Here is a 21,646-nt window from a genome sequence, read left to right as displayed (position 1 = left end):
ACTATGTTTATAGTTTTTTGATCCCATGATGATTTCTCTTATTTTCTATGAATTTATGTTTATGATTTGATGATCTTGGATTTTGAATATACACCGTAGTAAAAATGAATAGGGTGATTTATTGCGTTCCATCTTTGTGGCTTTATCTTTGGGTGAACGATAGTTTTTTTAACTTTATCGGAATTTGCTAAATCGTAACTAAAGGGTCTGTGGTTATTTCAATACCCAGGCCATTGTAGGTTTCTTGGGGGAGTTTAAAAGTTTGGTTGATTGAATGACAGTAACTCTGTCTGGCACCACTAAATAATATAATTTAATCAAGCAAACTGGGAGACACAGGAAGCGTTACAGTGTGATCAGTGTGTGTGACTATCAGAGAGATGATCTTACTCCAGTGTCTTCAGTTTACAGTGAGGATTCTCCAGTACATCACAGATCAGCTTCACTTCTGAATCTCCTAGAGTCTGATGTGAAGTCAGAGCAACACAACCTTCATCTGTGATTGTGATCTCACACCAGTTCAACCTGTAGAGAACAATAACACACACTTCAGTCTCTCACTTCAGCAGAATGTCATTATTAAATAAACATGTTACGTCAATGACAATCATCTTTTTGTCTGAAGTGACAGAACTTTTATTCTCATCATTAAATGACTATAAAAACATTATTATTGTGTTCACTCAAAAGGATTCTTTATATCTTCATATTCTTCAATGTTTTCATTAAGGAGGTTCTATGCGTCTGTGTCAACAGGACATTGAAAATATGTTGTGATGACAGTGATTTCAAGGACTGACTTCATCAAGCACTTCAACACCCAGAACAAAGGAGCAGAAAAGGTTTCTCTTTCCATAACTGAGACTTTTTGCTAGAGGATATCAAGGACTTACTTCAGCTCCGCACTTCAACACCCTGGACAGTGGACTGCTAAAGGTTACTGTTTCCATAGAGACACTTTGTGATTTGGGAACTTTTGTAGATGTTGGACTATTGGGATTTCCAATGGTTTGTGTAGTATTGTGTGTGTGTGTGATACTTCTTCATAGGTTTTCTATATAAAGAAAGTATTTTGTGTTTTATGTTTGCAAGTTATGTTTCTGGACACATGAGTTAGTTTATATATTTGCTATTATGGTCAACAACCTGTACGCTGCCGTTAATAAAAACTTCATTTAGTCTCATGAATTTCCTTTATTGGTACTTACATTTAAAAACAGATTCAGTCTTATAGTTTTACACTATTTTTATTTGATTTAATTTTTAATTTGACCGTTGCTCAGCTCCTGTGGCATCATGGGATAGAGTGTCCATCTGATCCACACTCACACACCTCGGCCCGAGCAGAAGACCATCTGGGTATTTCTCTCTACTGTTTATTCATACTGAGGTTTGGGACATACTACTCTTGACTCTATTTCACCTGATATATAGTATAGAAGCAGAACAACTGTCATCTACAACCAGCTTGAATGTGTATATAAGTGTTTACATTTGTGTGCGCATGTCCAGTGTTTCTGAACGGTCATGTGACCTGCAATTTTTTTTCTGAAACATGTGTAGGAACTTCAGTATAAACGAGGATCATATTCATTTTAAAACACTGTTTTATACACATGATAGCGCAGCTTCTAAATCAAACTCAACTGATGATAAGGGCGAATGGATGAGCTCGACACATGTGCAGAATGTCATTTGTCTTGAGAATGTGATGTATGTGGACGGGATATGGAGACGACCGCAGACCCCCTGATGATAAAAATTGTGTCATGAAGGGGAATCACGATGCCGGCCGAAAACATCATGATTAATATCACCATCAGCTATGGACGATGTCATCATCTATCGGCTCAAACCTATGTGTGACTATCAGAGAGATGATCTTACTTCAGTGTCTCCAGTTTACAGTGAGGATTCTCCAGTACATCACAGATCAGCTTCACTCCTGAATCTCCTACATTATTATCGGTCAGATCCAGATGTCTCAGGTGTGAGGGGTTTGATCTCAGAGCTGAAGTCAGAGCAACACAACCTTCATCTGTGATCTTACACTGACTCAACCTGTAGAGAACAATAACACACACTTCAGTCTCTCACTTCAGCAGAATGTCATGAATGAAACACATATTACACTGAATAACATTCATCATCATGTTAAATCTTCACCTCATCATTAAAATGCTGTTCTCACGCTCTCACACCACACATCTGTTTTCTTACACAGGACCGTACGCACCATTGTTTCTATAGTGTGTCATCAAATGTGTGTAATAATTGTCTAAAATCCAAAGTGTATTTCCCTTTCTGTCGGTCTCTCGACACAACGTCTCGTTCCCTCCATCTGGGAACTGAGGTTACATACGTATCCAAGACGTTAATGCTGCAAACATTTGATAACGTCTCAGTGGTCTAACAGCGCTCCTCAATGTCAAAATAAGTGAGGTGACCAATCAAATGAAAGAAGACGAGAGTTAGTGTTGACAGAGCCGAGCGCTTCTGTAAATAAAGTTTTTCATGTGCAGATGATCTGATGAGCTCAGAATATAAACACAACAAGTAAAGTTTCATGTTAAGCGTGTGTGAATGTCCCACATTAAACTGTTTCCTTATAATGGACTTCTATGGAGGAGAAAACACTTAACGTGACATTATTCACTTTATCTGTGGAATAACAACTCCTTCTGTTGACAGCAGCTTGTGTTTATTACAAGTAACATTTGACAGAATTTGAGTTTTTTTCTGGTGGTTGTTTGTGTACGTTAAGTGCTTTTCACATTAAACATTTTACAAAGTCTCAGTAAACTGTGTGGCTTTTAAAGTTTGTTTATTGGTTGTGCTTAATATATTAAAATAAAAATATATTCTTATCAGACGCGATTTCTTTAAGACTGCAAGGGAAGCTCAGCTTCCCCTATAATTGTCAAAAAATGAATGGTCAAATATATGTACTATTATGTTAACATTTTATTGACTAAAAATGCGTTAAACACGTTCATCTCGAACGAAAACAATTTCATTCAGAATCAGCTACTTAGGTCGGCTGACTCTATTTCCTTCTCATTCATTCCCGTAGCGTACAGTGCATTACTCTGTTGAAGCCCAGCGTCCATTGACTTCAATGGGGCTGCTTTAAACACTTTTTTTCAGTGCTTAGAAACAAGACGGTCATTGGATAATGCTGCGATTATGTCCCGCCCACGGACGCTCAGCGTCTCAGGGATGAATGGAGGAGTGGGCTGGCCCGGACTCCGTGCGTCTGCGTGATGATTTGAGGGTCTGTCATCTCTTTTAAATCCACTTTTATGTCCTAAAACGCTTGTTTTTTGGGGTCGACAGCTTATAATAACTTATTTCTTGTTTGTTTTTTTAGCTTGTTTGCTATACACATAGTCACATATCAGCTTTTAGACATTTTTTTTTTGTTATAAGTCATAAATGATGAGGAGGCGCCAGCTTCTCGCAATGCAAGGAGACGGTTTGTGTGGGCGTGGTCTTCAGATTATGACGCGTATCACTCTGTGTCTCCATTTCCAACTCAGTCCCATCGCGGATTTTGCATCTGTAGTCGAAAGACAAACTGCTGCAACCTTCATCGTATATTTCACACAATTTCACACCACATTCATTGTTTCAGTTTAAAATAATTCCCACATTTCCTCCCGTTGAGTTAAATATATATATATATATATATATTAGATCGTTTGTTCATTAATTCATATAGTCTGAACTAGCCAGCTAGCAAACTGCACGTGATGGCAGACAGTGCTAATAATGTCAACCTGATTTTGGCAAAGCCATTAGAAAGTCTTCCTTACGAGGAGAAACTTAGAATTAAACAGCAGGGCAGATCAACACCTAAGATTGATTTAGTGCAAAAGATAGAGAAAAGTAACAGGTCTTTTCAGCTCTCCTGGTATGACAAAGTTAGCTGGCTGACTGGAAGTGCTGTGAAAAAGAAAATGTACTGCTGGCCATGTCTCTTGATGAAACCATCTCATGGATGTGTTGTTTGGTCAAAATTGGGGTTTGGAGATCTGTCAAACTTTGACAGGGCATATAAAAGGCATGAAAATAGCAATGAACATGTGAGTGCATGTGCAAGATTAAGTTGCATGTGCAGGATCAGGGTTGAGCATGGAATCAATGAAGGTGCTCGCATTCAAGTGGCTAAACATAATGAAACTGTTAAACAAAACAGGGCCTTCCTAAACCGTCTTATTGATGTGACATCCTTGCTTGGCCGGCAGGAGCTGTCATTTAGAGGACATGATGAGAGTAGTGAATCATCCAACAAGAGGAATTACAGAGAGTTCACAGAAACATTAGCTAAATATGACTCTGTCCTGTCCACACAATTCGAGTCCTCAACTATGTTTTCTGGTATGTCACACACTGTTCAAAATGACTTGATCTCTGCTCTTGCAGCCACCATTTCTGATCAGATCAGAGATGAAATTCAGGATGCTCCCTTTTTTGGATGGCAGGTGGATGAAACCACTGATATATCCTGCCGTGCCCAACTCTCTGTCATTGTTCGCTATGTGGATAGTGCAGGTAAAATTCAGGAGCGCTTCATTGGATTTTTTGATGTTTCTGGGGGGCGAGATGCTCAGTCCGTTTTTGATGTTTTAAATGAGAACATGCAGGGCTACAATTTTAAGGATAAGCTTGTGGCACAGACCTATGTTCGGGCCGCTGTCATGGCTTCAGCTCTCAATGGTCTGCAAGCCAAAGTGAAAGCAATAGCCCCAAGTGCAATGTTTGTGCATTGCTATGCACACAGACTGAATCTGGTGCTGTCACAGGGGGCCAAATGCTTGCCTGAGTGCAGAATTTTTTTGCATCACTCTCTGGGTTTGCCACATTTTTCTCAAAATCCACAAAGAGGACGTCTTTTCTGGAGTCTGCAGGCTGCTCAAGGTTGCCCAGAAACGCTCCTACTCGATGGAATTTCACATCACGGATAGTGAGCACTGTGGCAAACAATTATGATGGCGCTCTGCAGACATTTGATAACATCATTGCAGATACGACAATGGATGATGATACACTGGATTGTGCCAAAGGCTTCGTGAGAAAACTGGAGGATTTTGAGTTTGTGTTCATGTTGTACACATATGAACAAATCTTCTCTGAGACTGATGTGGTCTTTGATATTGTCCAGCAGAGAGCGATGGATGTTCTTTACTGCAAGAAAAGAATTGAGTCTCTTCTTACATTTGTCAAAGAGAAGAGGTCAGAGGGGGCTTTCCAAGCTGTTTATGCCAAAGCAGCAGATCTCACATCAGACCCAAGAGATGAGCCCATGAGAAAGCGCCGTCTGACCCAATTGCAGGATCCCCAAGAGCGCTACAGAAATCTGTACATGGCCATCCTTGATAACAGATCCTTGATAAAGCAGATTCCTCGACGTTTTTCAAATTTGGAAAGTATGCTTTTCTTAGAATTAGTCAATCCAGGGAAATTTGATGACATGAGACAAGCATTTCCAGAGGAGGACTTCCAAAGTGTCCTGAAAAGTTATGGCCATCACTTTGATTCAGGGAGACTGAGGTCTGAACTTCAAGTCCTGTATTCAGATCAGGACTTGCAGAGTAACAGGGGAAAGCTGTGTGATTACTTGGTGTTCCTTAAAGACATGGAGTTGGACAGTGCAATGCCTCAGCTTTACAAACTGTTCTCATTAGTGGCAACAATTGGAGCTACATCTGCAGGTGTAGAAAGGAGCTTCTCCTGTTTAAAGCGGCTCAAGTCCTACACCCGTAACACAATGGGCCAAGGCCGTTTAAGCAGCCTAGCTCTGCTGGACATTGAGAGGACACTGGTCAAGTCACTGGAAAAGATGCCTAGTTGGTACGACAGGGTTACAGAGCATTTTCTTGAAAAGGAACGTAGGGCAGAATTTACATATAAATAAATGGACAATTTTTATGACTTAGGCCGAAAATGAGCTTCCCCTCTTTAAAAGATCAGCAGCCGCCACTGATTCTTATATATACTTAAATACATCATTTCACATGATTTCAGTGATTTATTCTTTTTGACAAGATCTCTTAAACATTGTTTAAAAAGTCCATGTCTGATCTGAGCTCAACATTTAAAGAGACAGTTCACCTAAAATTAAAAGTAATAAAATGATGTTGATTGTAGTTATCACATTTTTTGACAATCACAATACACTTATAATGTAAAGTTTTGTGTTTGTGTTTTTATGACATTCCTGCATCTCTAATACTCCACAACCAACCCATGAACATGAATATAGAAGATGATGAACTAAGAATCAGTACATGTGTGACTATCATAGAGATGATCTTACTTCAGTGTCTCCAGTTTACAGTGAGGATTCTCCAGTACAGTAGAGATCAGCTTCACTCCTGAATCTCCAACATTATTATAATACAGATCCAGATGTCTCAGGTGTGAGGGGTTTGATCTCAGAGCTGAAGTCAGAGCAACACAACCTTCATCTGTGATCTTACACTGACTCAAACTGTAGAGAACAATAACACACACTTCAGTCTCTCACTTCAGCAGAATGTCATGAATGAAACACATATTACACTGAATAACATTCATCATCATGTTAAATCTTCACCTCATCATTAAAATGCTGTTCTCACGCTCTCACACCACACATCTGTTTTCTTACACAGGACCGTACGCACCATTGTTTCTATAGTGTGTCATCAAATGTGTGTAATAATTGTCTAAAATCCAAAGTGTATTTCCCTTTCTGTCGGTCTCTCGACACAACGTCTCGTTCCCTCCATCTGGGAACTGAGGTTACATACGTATCCAAGACGTTAATGCTGCAAACATTTGATAACGTCTCAGTGGTCTAACAGCGCTCCTCAATGTCAAAATAAGTGAGGTGACCAATCAAATGAAAGAAGACGAGAGTTAGTGTTGACAGAGCCGAGCGCTTCTGTAAATAAAGTTTTTCATGTGCAGATGATCTGATGAGCTCAGAATATAAACACAACAAGTAAAGTTTCATGTTAAGCGTGTGTGAATGTCCCACATTAAACTGTTTCCTTATAATGGACTTCTATGGAGGAGAAAACACTTAACGTGACATTATTCACTTTATCTGTGGAATAACAACTCCTTCTGTTGACAGCAGCTTGTGTTTATTACAAGTAACATTTGACAGAAATTGAGTTTTTTTCTGCTGGTTGTTTGGGTACGTTAAGTGCTTTTCACATTAAGCATTTTACAAAGTCTCAGTAAACTGTGTGGCTTTTAAAGTTTGTTTATTGGTTGTGTTTAATCTATTAAAATAAAAAGATATACTTATAAATACTTAAATACATAATTTCAACTGATTTCAGTGATTTATTCTTTTTGGCAAGATCTCTTAAACATTGTTTGAAAAGTCCATGTCTGGACTTTAAAGAGACAGTTCAACTAAAATTAAAAGTAATAAAATGATGTTGATTGTAGTTATCAAATGTTTTGACAATCACAATACACTTATAATGTAAAGTTTTGTGTTTGTGTTTTTATGACATTCCTGTATCTCAAATACTCCCCAACCAACCCATGAACATGAATATAGAAGATGATGAACTAAGAATCAGTACATGTGTGACTATCATAGAGATGATCTTACTTCAGTGTCTCCAGTTTACAGTGAGGATTCTCCAGTACAGTAGAGATCAGCTTCACTCCTGAATCTCCTACATTATTATCAGACAGATCCAGATGTCTCAGGTGTGAGGGGTTTGATCTCAGAGCTGAAGTCAGAGCAACACAACCTTCATCTGTGATCTTACACTGACTCAACCTGTAGAGAACAATAACACACACTTCAGTCTCTCACTTCAGCAGAATGTCATTATTCAATCAAAATAATGACTATATAAAATAATGTTTTATAAAATGACATCACTAAGATTTACATTTTCATTTGCTCAGAATAAAGTGTCAGAATTTATTACTTGTTCAGATGATTTTTTCAGATCATATGTGTTGTATGATGCACTTCTTACTGTCACATTAATGTACAATAACAGATCGTCTTGAATGTTAAAGTTGTGTCAGAATCTTTAAAGATCAACACAAACACTCTCACACAGTCTGTTTTGTTGGTCTGTTGGGTCAGATTGTGTTTTTATCACAAGTCAACTGCTCCAGAGTTCATGATCAAGAATGACGAGACACTTTATTTTGGTTTTTTTTGCTGCGTGACCGAGTGTGATTGTCAGGTTTGACAAATGTTCGTCAGTTATGTCATCATTAAATAAACATTGAAACACACAAGAGTACCAACGCAGATGCTTCCAGCTCCTTGACTGCATTTGATCAGTTATGTAATGATTTTCTACAGTCTTTCAGTAAAAAAATATGAATATCCTCACACTTATATGTCGTTCTTTTTGGCTTTGAGAACTCACAAATCTTCTCTGGTTCCCCTATCATTAAATTTACTTCAGTACAATCTGAGTTGTTGTGCATTTATCTCACAGTGTCAACGTGGTCAAGAGCTGGATGTCTGATCATTTTCTGTCTCTAAATGACTCTAAAACTGAAGTGATGCTCATTGGCTCTTCCCATCAGCTGTGAAATACAGACTCTATAACTTTATCTACAGATGGAGTTTCACAGCAAAGTAAACAATCTTGGAGTCATTTTTGATGCTTCGCTGTCATTTGAGTCTTTTATTCAGAATACAGTTAAGACATCCTTTTCCATCTGAGAAATATAGTCTTTTACGTCATATGTTCTCTTTTCAGTTGCTGAGAGGTTGATCAATTCCTTTGTTTTTTCACGTGTTGACTATTGTAATGTTCTTCTTGCTGGAGTATCTAAAACCTCCATTAACAAACTCAAATATGTGCAAAACTCAGCAGCTAGAATTGTGTCTGTGTTCAGGTTTTGTGATCATATTTCTCCTGTGTTGGAGTCTTTACACTGGCTCTCTGTCAGATTACCCGTATGCGAGAGCGTTTACATCGTGTGTGTGAACTGGCTAAAGCAAACTTAGAGGTTGTCCAAACAAAATTGAAGAAGAAGCCTGTTTCATAGCTTCCAACCAAATGATGAAGTACTGGTTTTGTTGCCAGTTCCTGCTTCCCCGTTACATGCTCGATTTACTGGTCCTTATTTAATTGATGCTAAATTGAGTGAAAGTAATTACGTAATTCAAACTCCTGACGGCAAGAAGAAAACTCACATCAATATGCTCAAGCCGTATATGAGTAGATAAGTTACTGTTCCCACCTTGCCTGTTGCTCCTGAGGCAATTAACACCTCAAAGGGATGTGGTGGATGAAGAGAAGTTGTATGAGCGTGTTAAATTGGGTTTGGGTGCTCGACTGTCGAATATTGAGATAATATTAAATCTTGAGACTCATTTAGATTATAATGCTGTATAAACTCTCTAATGCCTTTTGGAATGTTTAATGCACCAGCCACCTTCCAAAGGTTGATGCAGCAGGTTTTGTCCGGTTAGAAGATGTAGTGGTTTATACCAGTAAGTGGGACGAACATTTACAAACACTAGAAAAGGTTTTCAGCCGATTGAGGGAGGCTTCGTTAACAATTAACCTGGCAAAGTGTGAGTTTGAGATGGCTATGGTTACATATTTAGGCAAACAGGTAGGACAAGGTTGTGTGCGTCCTTTGCATGCCAAGGTTGCAGCTGTTCTGGATTTTTCCACGCCTAGGACAAAAAGACAACTCCGCCGTTTTCTAGGAATGGTGGGATATTATAGGAGTTTCTGTTGGAATTTTTCTACAGTGGTATCTCCTCTTACTGATCTTTCGAGTTCTTCTAGAACTTTTCGTTGGGATGTCGATTGTGAGAGTGCATTTTGCGCAGCAAAGGATCTGATTTGTAATGCTCATGTTTTATCTGCTCCATATTTTTCGCGCCCATTTAAAGTGGAGGTGGATGCCAGTGCTGTTGGAGGAGGTGCAGTATTGTTACAAGAAAGTGAAACGGGAATTGTTCATCCTGTATCATACTTTTCTAAAAAGTTTGACGGAGCCCATGCAACTACAGTACCATTGAAAAGGAGGCTTTAGCCATACTCTTAGCACTTCATCATTTTGAAGTTTATGTTGGTGGTAGTGGTTTTCCTGTAATAGTGTTCACCGATCTAAACACACTAGGTTTCCTCTCGCGGATGGCAAACTCCAATCAAAGGTTGATGCGGTGGTCATTAATGGTTCAAGAATTTAACCTTGAGATACGGTATAAGAAGGGGAGTGAAACTGTATTTATTCAAGTTTAGTTCAAGGTTCAAGTCAGTGTTCAATAAATGATGCTGTTAAATTTAGAAATGTTGTGCATCCACATATTATAAGTGTGACATTTTAGCATGCAAATAAAGGAAAAAAAAATACATTGCAGGAAACACCTGGATTTGTGGCCCTTTAAAGAGGCACTTTGTCGCCATCTCAGTTTGTAATTGCTACTGCAGGTGATGTGTGGAGGTATTTTCTTTACCTGAGTTGTGTTTGGTCACTGCTCAACTGCACAGATGAAGTCAGATGTTTTGGCGCATAATAAACACAGATAACATGGCAGATAATATAACACAAAACAAATAAAAACAAATAGCACAAATGGAGTCTGTGTTGAAGTGTTTTGATATTATTTCGGGTGCAGTTTTGAATGGGAATCTCCAATTTAGTTATTTCTCATGGATACTCCCCTAACGCGAACCGGACAGAAGATCCCCGAATGCGGGTCTCAAATGCTGACAGGTACTGTCATGCTTCGGCATGGTCGGAACCCAATTGCAGGCAGAGACGTGACAGATATGGGGTTTAACAGAGATTTATTAACACAGAACTCTATAAAAGGACAAAACAAAACCCACGAGGGGGAAAACAAGGTAGGATACTATAAACAGAAACAAAACACAGACTGACTAGACTATGAAAATAAACACTTAATTCAAACACTAGACTACACTTACTGGACACAAGGAAACAGGAACTGGACAAGAAAGGGCATCTACAGACAGCAACAACGTACGCAGTACAAGGTCTACACAATTAACGAGAGAACAGCATACAACAACTTCCACAACATTCGCAATTAACACGCACAGGACAATGAGCACAAGGGTGTTTTAAAGGGGCGACAGACAGTGGATAAATAACAAGGAACAGGTGCTGGAGATTAAACACTAATGGGAAGGTAACAAGGAAACGAGATGGCCGGAAACACTGACGAGACACGAGAAAGAGCATGCCAAGCCAAAATATAAACAAAGCCATGTCTTTCTCACACAAAACCCAAGGCAATGCCATGACTCCACCGCAAGACCAAGAATAAACATGACATGATGGTGGAAATCATAAAACTATATATACTATATGCAAAGCCTTGCCATCATAACTCGGGATTTAAGTCCGTAAATTTGAGTAAAATCACAAGCTTCACTTGTCCGTGCTAATTCACGTCACATGAAATACAGATGTGAGGAGGTCATTTCTAAATCACACGAGGTCCTCAGATAATACTAATCCTGTTCGAATAATGTTAGGTCTTAAATTACATTTATCATCATGAACTAGTAATTGACGATGTGTTTAAAAAAATTATTGATAATAAACTTTAAAATCAGAAACTTAAATAAATACACCCTAACCCTAATCCAACAAGGTTAATGACACAGCATTAAACACCGTTCTTTCATGTGCTTGCTCAATAATTGGCTTTAGCTCATTTTTACTCAAAATAACTTAAGGAATGCCACTTTAAAAGAAAACAAATCATCGGAAATAATCAAGCTGACGGCCTTAACACCAAAAGAAAACTCTGAGGTCAGAATGTAAAAAAAAGGAATAAATAAATATATTCAATACATTGAATTAACGAATAAATAAAATATAAAGCAGTAACTCAACACAACAACAATAAAGACCATTAACTTGACTCTAGTGTTGCCAACTTGGTGACTTTGTTGCTAGATTTATACATTTTTCAGACCCCTTTAGGAGTGATGTACCAATTCACTCAGCTCACGATGCGATGCAATTTACGATTCTGATCTCACAATGCGATTTATTAACAATTTTTACAAATTAGAAATTAACAACTTCCCTTGTATTATTTCTTAAATGCTTCAGGTTTCTTTGTATAATACAATTATGTTCTTTTTCAAATAAAAAACCTAAACTGCCATTTTAAAACAAGTTAATAATAGAAAAAGTCTCTTTAATATAAACAAACTAATGCCGTCTGTGCTTTTCTTTGATTTTTTGCATTTAAAAGATATCAGCATGTCCACGTTTAGGTTTGCAGTGAACATGGCTGCCCCTGCTGTTCTAAAAATGTATTGCGATTTAGTTCAGACCTCAGACCTCACATATTATAATTGATTTTCAACCAGATCGCTACCCTTTAGTGATTTATTTTTAAAAAAGCAACTAGCAACAAATCTACATCCCAAATTCCAGAAAAGATGGGACGTTTTTTTAATTTGAATTATGTATATGCAAAGTACATGTATGTATATTAGTTTATATATACTGTTTATACTTTTATATTTGAATGCCACCTCACATTGTCATGCGTGACCGGGTGAGTCCAAAGAGCACGACAAGGCATAAACAAAAATAGGTTTTAATAATGAATCCAAGCTGGAACAGAGACACACACGTAGCATAAACAATACTGGACATAGAACAATGGAACAAGATGAATATAAATAGTCCATGGATAATGAGGCTGAGCATGAGATCAAGGGGAGTGAAGTCCAAGGGAAAAACAGATGGAACCGTGACACAAATTATGCCACAGAACTTATTTTTTTGTCCTTTTTTGTGAAGTCGCTGTTACTTTTTTCGTCTGAGTAAATGATGACAGAATGTTGATGTTGAAGCTGAACTACTCCTTTAATCTCACTCTTTCTCTAGTGTTCAACACATCACGCTCTGAATGTGCACACGCAGTACTTGACTTTAGTATTAAAAAACACACATCCACAAAAGAACATTATCCAGAACATTGACAGAAGGTAGTTATAGCACAACTAGAATCTCATTTGGAGAAAAATAATCTTTGAGCCATTTCAATCAGGCCTTCTGCCCCTCTAATGTCACTGAGACATCGCTTCTAAAAGAGGTTAATGATGTCCTCCTGTTTTTGACTCAGGTGCTTACAGTCTACTTGTGCTAATGATTTAAGTGCAGCATTTGATACTGTCTGCCACTCTGTACGCCTTTCTCAACTATCTGAAATCGGTCTCACTGGTGTTGCTCTTCAGTGGCTTACTTCATATCTATCAGATAGGCAGAGTTTTGTAAGGATTGAGAAGGAAGATTTTCATACAGCTACTGTCTCTCGTGGTGTACCAAAGGGTTCGGTTCTTGGTCTACTCTTATTTCTCATCTATGTGCTTCCATTGGGTCAGATTTTCCAGTTGTGTAAAGAGTACCTATAAACCATACTTACGAAAAAGTACAGATACCTTGCAGCAAAAACTACTCCATTAAAAGTGACAATTCAGAGTATCTTAAGAGTATCTGAATTTAACAGTACTTGAGTATTTTACTTGAACTGAATGTAGACTTAAAGCATCACTAGTACTCAACACTTAAGAGACATGTCAGTGAAAAACAAAAACACTTGATTCGCGAGGAGTGCAATCACATTTATTTTCTTAAATCAAAATAAGACTGAACACCTAAAAATTGCAACAAATCATGGTTGACACCATAACCTACGTCTATTACAAAGACTCAAGTCTCATTTAAGCTTAAGTGCTCATAATAAACCAAATAAAGTCATAATAAAGTCAAATTAAAAAGTCAAAGAAGTGGACATGCTAGTTTTGGCCTCATCATCAGCTGCTGTCATGTCCTCCTTTCACAAATAAACCGCCAGCGATTGACATTGTTAATCCAAACCCATTGATCATTGATAATGCACTCGTCTTCACATAAAGAAGCCATGTTGACAAGTTTTATTAAGTAAGAGCAAAAGCCACAAGGTATAGTGCATTCAATCCCCTGTAAATGCAGGGCTCTAGAGTGCGACTAATTTGTTCGCGAATGCGACCTTATTTTTCAGTGGTGTGACTAAAAATAATCAGAGGTCGCACCGTTGTGATCAGCCTTTCGAGGGAAAAAAAGTCTCTGCAACTCTGAAAGTCTCTCTGTGATTCAACAACAGACACACATTAGGCCCATATCGTGGTCTAAACCAATCAGAGATAGTGAAGGGCGGACCCCCCTCTGATTGGCCGTGGTCGGGATATTCCTGTACGTGTGTGTACCAGAAGTCGCGTTAACCAAAAATTCTCTGACATTGACAGATTTTTTTACCAGTGACGGAAAAAAATCTGTAGGCCATCCGTCATTTTGGCGGATTACAACTTAACTCAACTTTATTTATATAGCGCTTTTTACAATTTTCATTGTTACAACACAGCTGTACAGGAGCCACAATGAATACAAGAAAAACAACTAAAGGCATATACCTGTAAAAACAAGAAAAAGGTGAAAACAACAAAAGACAGACATACAAATGCTCCACACACACAATATGCACAAATACTTACACACATTGACAGAGACGCACACACGCAAACACACTCTCACACACACACAGTGAAAGCACACATTTGAGATAAAGGAGAGAGAACCACAGGGCAAATATTAAACAGACTATACATTCTTATATGCAATATTAATTATGTCTAACTTCTAAATTCTAAGCAGTATTACAATGAGGGGAATATGTAAATCCCCGTTTCCCTTCAGCGTGATACGCTCGCGAGGCGACTTGCATGTTTTCACCTGTCAGTGTTACTGACTAGACATGTGTGATGCGATCTGGTAAAACTCATCGGATGTCGCGCTGGGACGCGGGAAAGACAGTTCACCTATCAAAATAAACCACACAACATGAAGAATGAAGGAGTATCAATGCACATTTCCCTCCAGTCCTGTGTAAACTATGGCATGCAAAGTATTTTTATACAATGTTTTCGTGAGATGACAGAGCTCCCAGTCTGCAGATTTATTCTTTTTGGCAAGATCTCTTAAACATTGTTTGAAAAGTCCATGTCTGGACTTTAAAGAGACAGTTCAACTAAAATTAAAAGTAATAAAATGATGTTGATTGTAGTTATCAAATGTTTTGACAATCACAATACACTTATAATGTAAAGTTTTGTGTTTGTGTTTTTATGACATTCCTGTATCTCAAATACTCCCCAACCAACCCATGAACATGAATATAGAAGATGATGAACTAAGAATCAGTACATGTGTGACTATCATAGAGATGATCTTACTTCAGTGTCTCCAGTTTACAGTGAGGATTCTCCAGTACAGTAGAGATCAGCTTCACTCCTGAATCTCCTACATTATTATCAGACAGATCCAGATGTCTCAGGTGTGAGGGGTTTGATCTCAGAGCTGAAGTCAGAGCAACACAACCTTCATCTGTGATCTTACACTGACTCAACCTGTAGAGAACAATAACACACACTTCAGTCTCTCACTTCAGCAGAATGTCATTATTCAATCAAAATAATGACTATATAAAATAATGTTTTATAAAATGACATCACTAAGATTTACATTTTCATTTGCTCAGAATAAAGTGTCAGAATTTATTACTTGTTCAGATGATTTTTTCAGATCATATGTGTTGTATGATGCACTTCTTACTGTCACATTAATGTACAATAACAGATCGTCTTGAATGTTAAAGTTGTGTCAGAATCTTTAAAGATCAACACAAACACTCTCACACAGTCTGTTTTGTTGGTCTGTTGGGTCAGATTGTGTTTTTATCACAAGTCAACTGCTCCAGAGTTCATGATCAAGAATGACGAGACACTTTATTTTGGTTTTTTTTGCTGCGTGACCGAGTGTGATTGTCAGGTTTGACAAATGTTCGTCAGTTATGTCATCATTAAATAAACATTGAAACACACAAGAGTACCAACGCAGATGCTTCCAGCTCCTTGACTGCATTTGATCAGTTATGTAATGATTTTCTACAGTCTTTCAGTAAAAAAATATGAATATCCTCACACTTATATGTCGTTCTTTTTGGCTTTGAGAACTCACAAATCTTCTCTGGTTCCCCTATCATTAAATTTACTTCAGTACAATCTGAGTTGTTGTGCATTTATCTCACAGTGTCAACGTGGTCAAGAGCTGGATGTCTGATCATTTTCTGTCTCTAAATGACTCTAAAACTGAAGTGATGCTCATTGGCTCTTCCCATCAGCTGTGAAATACAGACTCTATAACTTTATCTACAGATGGAGTTTCACAGCAAAGTAAACAATCTTGGAGTCATTTTTGATGCTTCGCTGTCATTTGAGTCTTTTATTCAGAATACAGTTAAGACATCCTTTTCCATCTGAGAAATATAGTCTTTTACGTCATATGTTCTCTTTTCAGTTGCTGAGAGGTTGATCAATTCCTTTGTTTTTTCACGTGTTGACTATTGTAATGTTCTTCTTGCTGGAGTATCTAAAACCTCCATTAACAAACTCAAATATGTGCAAAACTCAGCAGCTAGAATTGTGTCTGTGTTCAGGTTTTGTGATCATATTTCTCCTGTGTTGGAGTCTTTACACTGGCTCTCTGTCAGATTACCCGTATGCGAGAGCGTTTACATCGTGTGTGTGAACTGGCTAAAGCAAACTTAGAGGTTGTCCAAACAAAATTGAAGAAGAAGCCTGTTTCATAGCTTCCAACCAAATGATGAAGTACTGGTTTTGTTGCCAGTTCCTGCTTCCCCGTTACATGCTCGATTTACTGGTCCTTATTTAATTGATGCTAAATTGAGTGAAAGTAATTACGTAATTCAAACTCCTGACGGCAAGAAGAAAACTCACATCAATATGCTCAAGCCGTATATGAGTAGATAAGTTACTGTTCCCACCTTGCCTGTTGCTCCTGAGGCAATTAACACCTCAAAGGGATGTGGTGGATGAAGAGAAGTTGTATGAGCGTGTTAAATTGGGTTTGGGTGCTCGACTGTCGAATATTGAGATAATATTAAATCTTGAGACTCATTTAGATTATAATGCTGTATAAACTCTCTAATGCCTTTTGGAATGTTTAATGCACCAGCCACCTTCCAAAGGTTGATGCAGCAGGTTTTGTCCGGTTAGAAGATGTAGTGGTTTATACCAGTAAGTGGGACGAACATTTACAAACACTAGAAAAGGTTTTCAGCCGATTGAGGGAGGCTTCGTTAACAATTAACCTGGCAAAGTGTGAGTTTGAGATGGCTATGGTTACATATTTAGGCAAACAGGTAGGACAAGGTTGTGTGCGTCCTTTGCATGCCAAGGTTGCAGCTGTTCTGGATTTTTCCACGCCTAGGACAAAAAGACAACTCCGCCGTTTTCTAGGAATGGTGGGATATTATAGGAGTTTCTGTTGGAATTTTTCTACAGTGGTATCTCCTCTTACTGATCTTTCGAGTTCTTCTAGAACTTTTCGTTGGGATGTCGATTGTGAGAGTGCATTTTGCGCAGCAAAGGATCTGATTTGTAATGCTCATGTTTTATCTGCTCCATATTTTTCGCGCCCATTTAAAGTGGAGGTGGATGCCAGTGCTGTTGGAGGAGGTGCAGTATTGTTACAAGAAAGTGAAACGGGAATTGTTCATCCTGTATCATACTTTTCTAAAAAGTTTGACGGAGCCCATGCAACTACAGTACCATTGAAAAGGAGGCTTTAGCCATACTCTTAGCACTTCATCATTTTGAAGTTTATGTTGGTGGTAGTGGTTTTCCTGTAATAGTGTTCACCGATCTAAACACACTAGGTTTCCTCTCGCGGATGGCAAACTCCAATCAAAGGTTGATGCGGTGGTCATTAATGGTTCAAGAATTTAACCTTGAGATACGGTATAAGAAGGGGAGTGAAACTGTATTTATTCAAGTTTAGTTCAAGGTTCAAGTCAGTGTTCAATAAATGATGCTGTTAAATTTAGAAATGTTGTGCATCCACATATTATAAGTGTGACATTTTAGCATGCAAATAAAGGAAAAAAAAATACATTGCAGGAAACACCTGGATTTGTGGCCCTTTAAAGAGGCACTTTGTCGCCATCTCAGTTTGTAATTGCTACTGCAGGTGATGTGTGGAGGTATTTTCTTTACCTGAGTTGTGTTTGGTCACTGCTCAACTGCACAGATGAAGTCAGATGTTTTGGCGCATAATAAACACAGATAACATGGCAGATAATATAACACAAAACAAATAAAAACAAATAGCACAAATGGAGTCTGTGTTGAAGTGTTTTGATATTATTTCGGGTGCAGTTTTGAATGGGAATCTCCAATTTAGTTATTTCTCATGGATACTCCCCTAACGCGAACCGGACAGAAGATCCCCGAATGCGGGTCTCAAATGCTGACAGGTACTGTCATGCTTCGGCATGGTCGGAACCCAATTGCAGGCAGAGACGTGACAGATATGGGGTTTAACAGAGATTTATTAACACAGAACTCTATAAAAGGACAAAACAAAACCCACGAGGGGGAAAACAAGGTAGGATACTATAAACAGAAACAAAACACAGACTGACTAGACTATGAAAATAAACACTTAATTCAAACACTAGACTACACTTACTGGACACAAGGAAACAGGAACTGGACAAGAAAGGGCATCTACAGACAGCAACAACGTACGCAGTACAAGGTCTACACAATTAACGAGAGAACAGCATACAACAACTTCCACAACATTCGCAATTAACACGCACAGGACAATGAGCACAAGGGTGTTTTAAAGGGGCGACAGACAGTGGATAAATAACAAGGAACAGGTGCTGGAGATTAAACACTAATGGGAAGGTAACAAGGAAACGAGATGGCCGGAAACACTGACGAGACACGAGAAAGAGCATGCCAAGCCAAAATATAAACAAAGCCATGTCTTTCTCACACAAAACCCAAGGCAATGCCATGACTCCACCGCAAGACCAAGAATAAACATGACATGATGGTGGAAATCATAAAACTATATATACTATATGCAAAGCCTTGCCATCATAACTCGGGATTTAAGTCCGTAAATTTGAGTAAAATCACAAGCTTCACTTGTCCGTGCTAATTCACGTCACATGAAATACAGATGTGAGGAGGTCATTTCTAAATCACACGAGGTCCTCAGATAATACTAATCCTGTTCGAATAATGTTAGGTCTTAAATTACATTTATCATCATGAACTAGTAATTGACGATGTGTTTAAAAAAATTATTGATAATAAACTTTAAAATCAGAAACTTAAATAAATACACCCTAACCCTAATCCAACAAGGTTAATGACACAGCATTAAACACCGTTCTTTCATGTGCTTGCTCAATAATTGGCTTTAGCTCATTTTTACTCAAAATAACTTAAGGAATGCCACTTTAAAAGAAAACAAATCATCGGAAATAATCAAGCTGACGGCCTTAACACCAAAAGAAAACTCTGAGGTCAGAATGTAAAAAAAAGGAATAAATAAATATATTCAATACATTGAATTAACGAATAAATAAAATATAAAGCAGTAACTCAACACAACAACAATAAAGACCATTAACTTGACTCTAGTGTTGCCAACTTGGTGACTTTGTTGCTAGATTTATACATTTTTCAGACCCCTTTAGGAGTGATGTACCAATTCACTCAGCTCACGATGCGATGCAATTTACGATTCTGATCTCACAATGCGATTTATTAACAATTTTTACAAATTAGAAATTAACAACTTCCCTTGTATTATTTCTTAAATGCTTCAGGTTTCTTTGTATAATACAATTATGTTCTTTTTCAAATAAAAAACCTAAACTGCCATTTTAAAACAAGTTAATAATAGAAAAAGTCTCTTTAATATAAACAAACTAATGCCGTCTGTGCTTTTCTTTGATTTTTTGCATTTAAAAGATATCAGCATGTCCACGTTTAGGTTTGCAGTGAACATGGCTGCCCCTGCTGTTCTAAAAATGTATTGCGATTTAGTTCAGACCTCAGACCTCACATATTATAATTGATTTTCAACCAGATCGCTACCCTTTAGTGATTTATTTTTAAAAAAGCAACTAGCAACAAATCTACATCCCAAATTCCAGAAAAGATGGGACGTTTTTTTAATTTGAATTATGTATATGCAAAGTACATGTATGTATATTAGTTTATATATACTGTTTATACTTTTATATTTGAATGCCACCTCACATTGTCATGCGTGACCGGGTGAGTCCAAAGAGCACGACAAGGCATAAACAAAAATAGGTTTTAATAATGAATCCAAGCTGGAACAGAGACACACACGTAGCATAAACAATACTGGACATAGAACAATGGAACAAGATGAATATAAATAGTCCATGGATAATGAGGCTGAGCATGAGATCAAGGGGAGTGAAGTCCAAGGGAAAAACAGATGGAACCGTGACACAAATTATGCCACAGAACTTATTTTTTTGTCCTTTTTTGTGAAGTCGCTGTTACTTTTTTCGTCTGAGTAAATGATGACAGAATGTTGATGTTGAAGCTGAACTACTCCTTTAATCTCACTCTTTCTCTAGTGTTCAACACATCACGCTCTGAATGTGCACACGCAGTACTTGACTTTAGTATTAAAAAACACACATCCACAAAAGAACATTATCCAGAACATTGACAGAAGGTAGTTATAGCACAACTAGAATCTCATTTGGAGAAAAATAATCTTTGAGCCATTTCAATCAGGCCTTCTGCCCCTCTAATGTCACTGAGACATCGCTTCTAAAAGAGGTTAATGATGTCCTCCTGTTTTTGACTCAGGTGCTTACAGTCTACTTGTGCTAATGATTTAAGTGCAGCATTTGATACTGTCTGCCACTCTGTACGCCTTTCTCAACTATCTGAAATCGGTCTCACTGGTGTTGCTCTTCAGTGGCTTACTTCATATCTATCAGATAGGCAGAGTTTTGTAAGGATTGAGAAGGAAGATTTTCATACAGCTACTGTCTCTCGTGGTGTACCAAAGGGTTCGGTTCTTGGTCTACTCTTATTTCTCATCTATGTGCTTCCATTGGGTCAGATTTTCCAGTTGTGTAAAGAGTACCTATAAACCATACTTACGAAAAAGTACAGATACCTTGCAGCAAAAACTACTCCATTAAAAGTGACAATTCAGAGTATCTTAAGAGTATCTGAATTTAACAGTACTTGAGTATTTTACTTGAACTGAATGTAGACTTAAAGCATCACTAGTACTCAACACTTAAGAGACATGTCAGTGAAAAACAAAAACACTTGATTCGCGAGGAGTGCAATCACATTTATTTTCTTAAATCAAAATAAGACTGAACACCTAAAAATTGCAACAAATCATGGTTGACACCATAACCTACGTCTATTACAAAGACTCAAGTCTCATTTAAGCTTAAGTGCTCATAATAAACCAAATAAAGTCATAATAAAGTCAAATTAAAAAGTCAAAGAAGTGGACATGCTAGTTTTGGCCTCATCATCAGCTGCTGTCATGTCCTCCTTTCACAAATAAACCGCCAGCGATTGACATTGTTAATCCAAACCCATTGATCATTGATAATGCACTCGTCTTCACATAAAGAAGCCATGTTGACAAGTTTTATTAAGTAAGAGCAAAAGCCACAAGGTATAGTGCATTCAATCCCCTGTAAATGCAGGGCTCTAGAGTG

At 37.9% G+C, this 21,646-nt stretch overlaps 1 protein-coding gene across 6 annotated transcripts in view; it reads right to left on the bottom strand.

The window, feature by feature from the left end:
• LOC130428781 (protein NLRC3-like) overlaps positions 1-21,646 on the bottom strand; it is a 92,854-nt gene that overhangs the window by 9,018 nt on the left and 62,190 nt on the right. For 4 of the 6 annotated variants that reach the window (XM_056757018.1, XM_056757021.1, XM_056757019.1 and 1 more), the window contains 5 exons: positions 15,264-15,437; positions 7,616-7,789; positions 6,320-6,493; positions 1,888-2,061; positions 391-525 (listed from right to left, as the gene is read on the bottom strand). In XM_056757018.1, the coding sequence (XP_056612996.1) occupies positions 391-525; positions 1,888-2,061; positions 6,320-6,493; positions 7,616-7,789; positions 15,264-15,437 (831 nt within the window). The remainder of the gene's footprint in view (positions 1-390; positions 526-1,887; positions 2,062-6,319; positions 6,494-7,615; positions 7,790-15,263; positions 15,438-21,646) is intronic. The other 2 variants (XM_056757022.1, XM_056757020.1) reach the window with 2 other exon arrangements.

The sequence above is a fragment of the Triplophysa dalaica genome, chromosome 9 (genome assembly GCF_015846415.1).
Source record: "Triplophysa dalaica isolate WHDGS20190420 chromosome 9, ASM1584641v1, whole genome shotgun sequence".
Taxonomy (NCBI): Eukaryota; Metazoa; Chordata; class Actinopteri; order Cypriniformes; family Nemacheilidae; genus Triplophysa; species Triplophysa dalaica.
The sequence above is the reverse complement of the archived record's forward strand: the minus strand, read 5'-3'. Positions and strand labels throughout refer to the sequence as shown.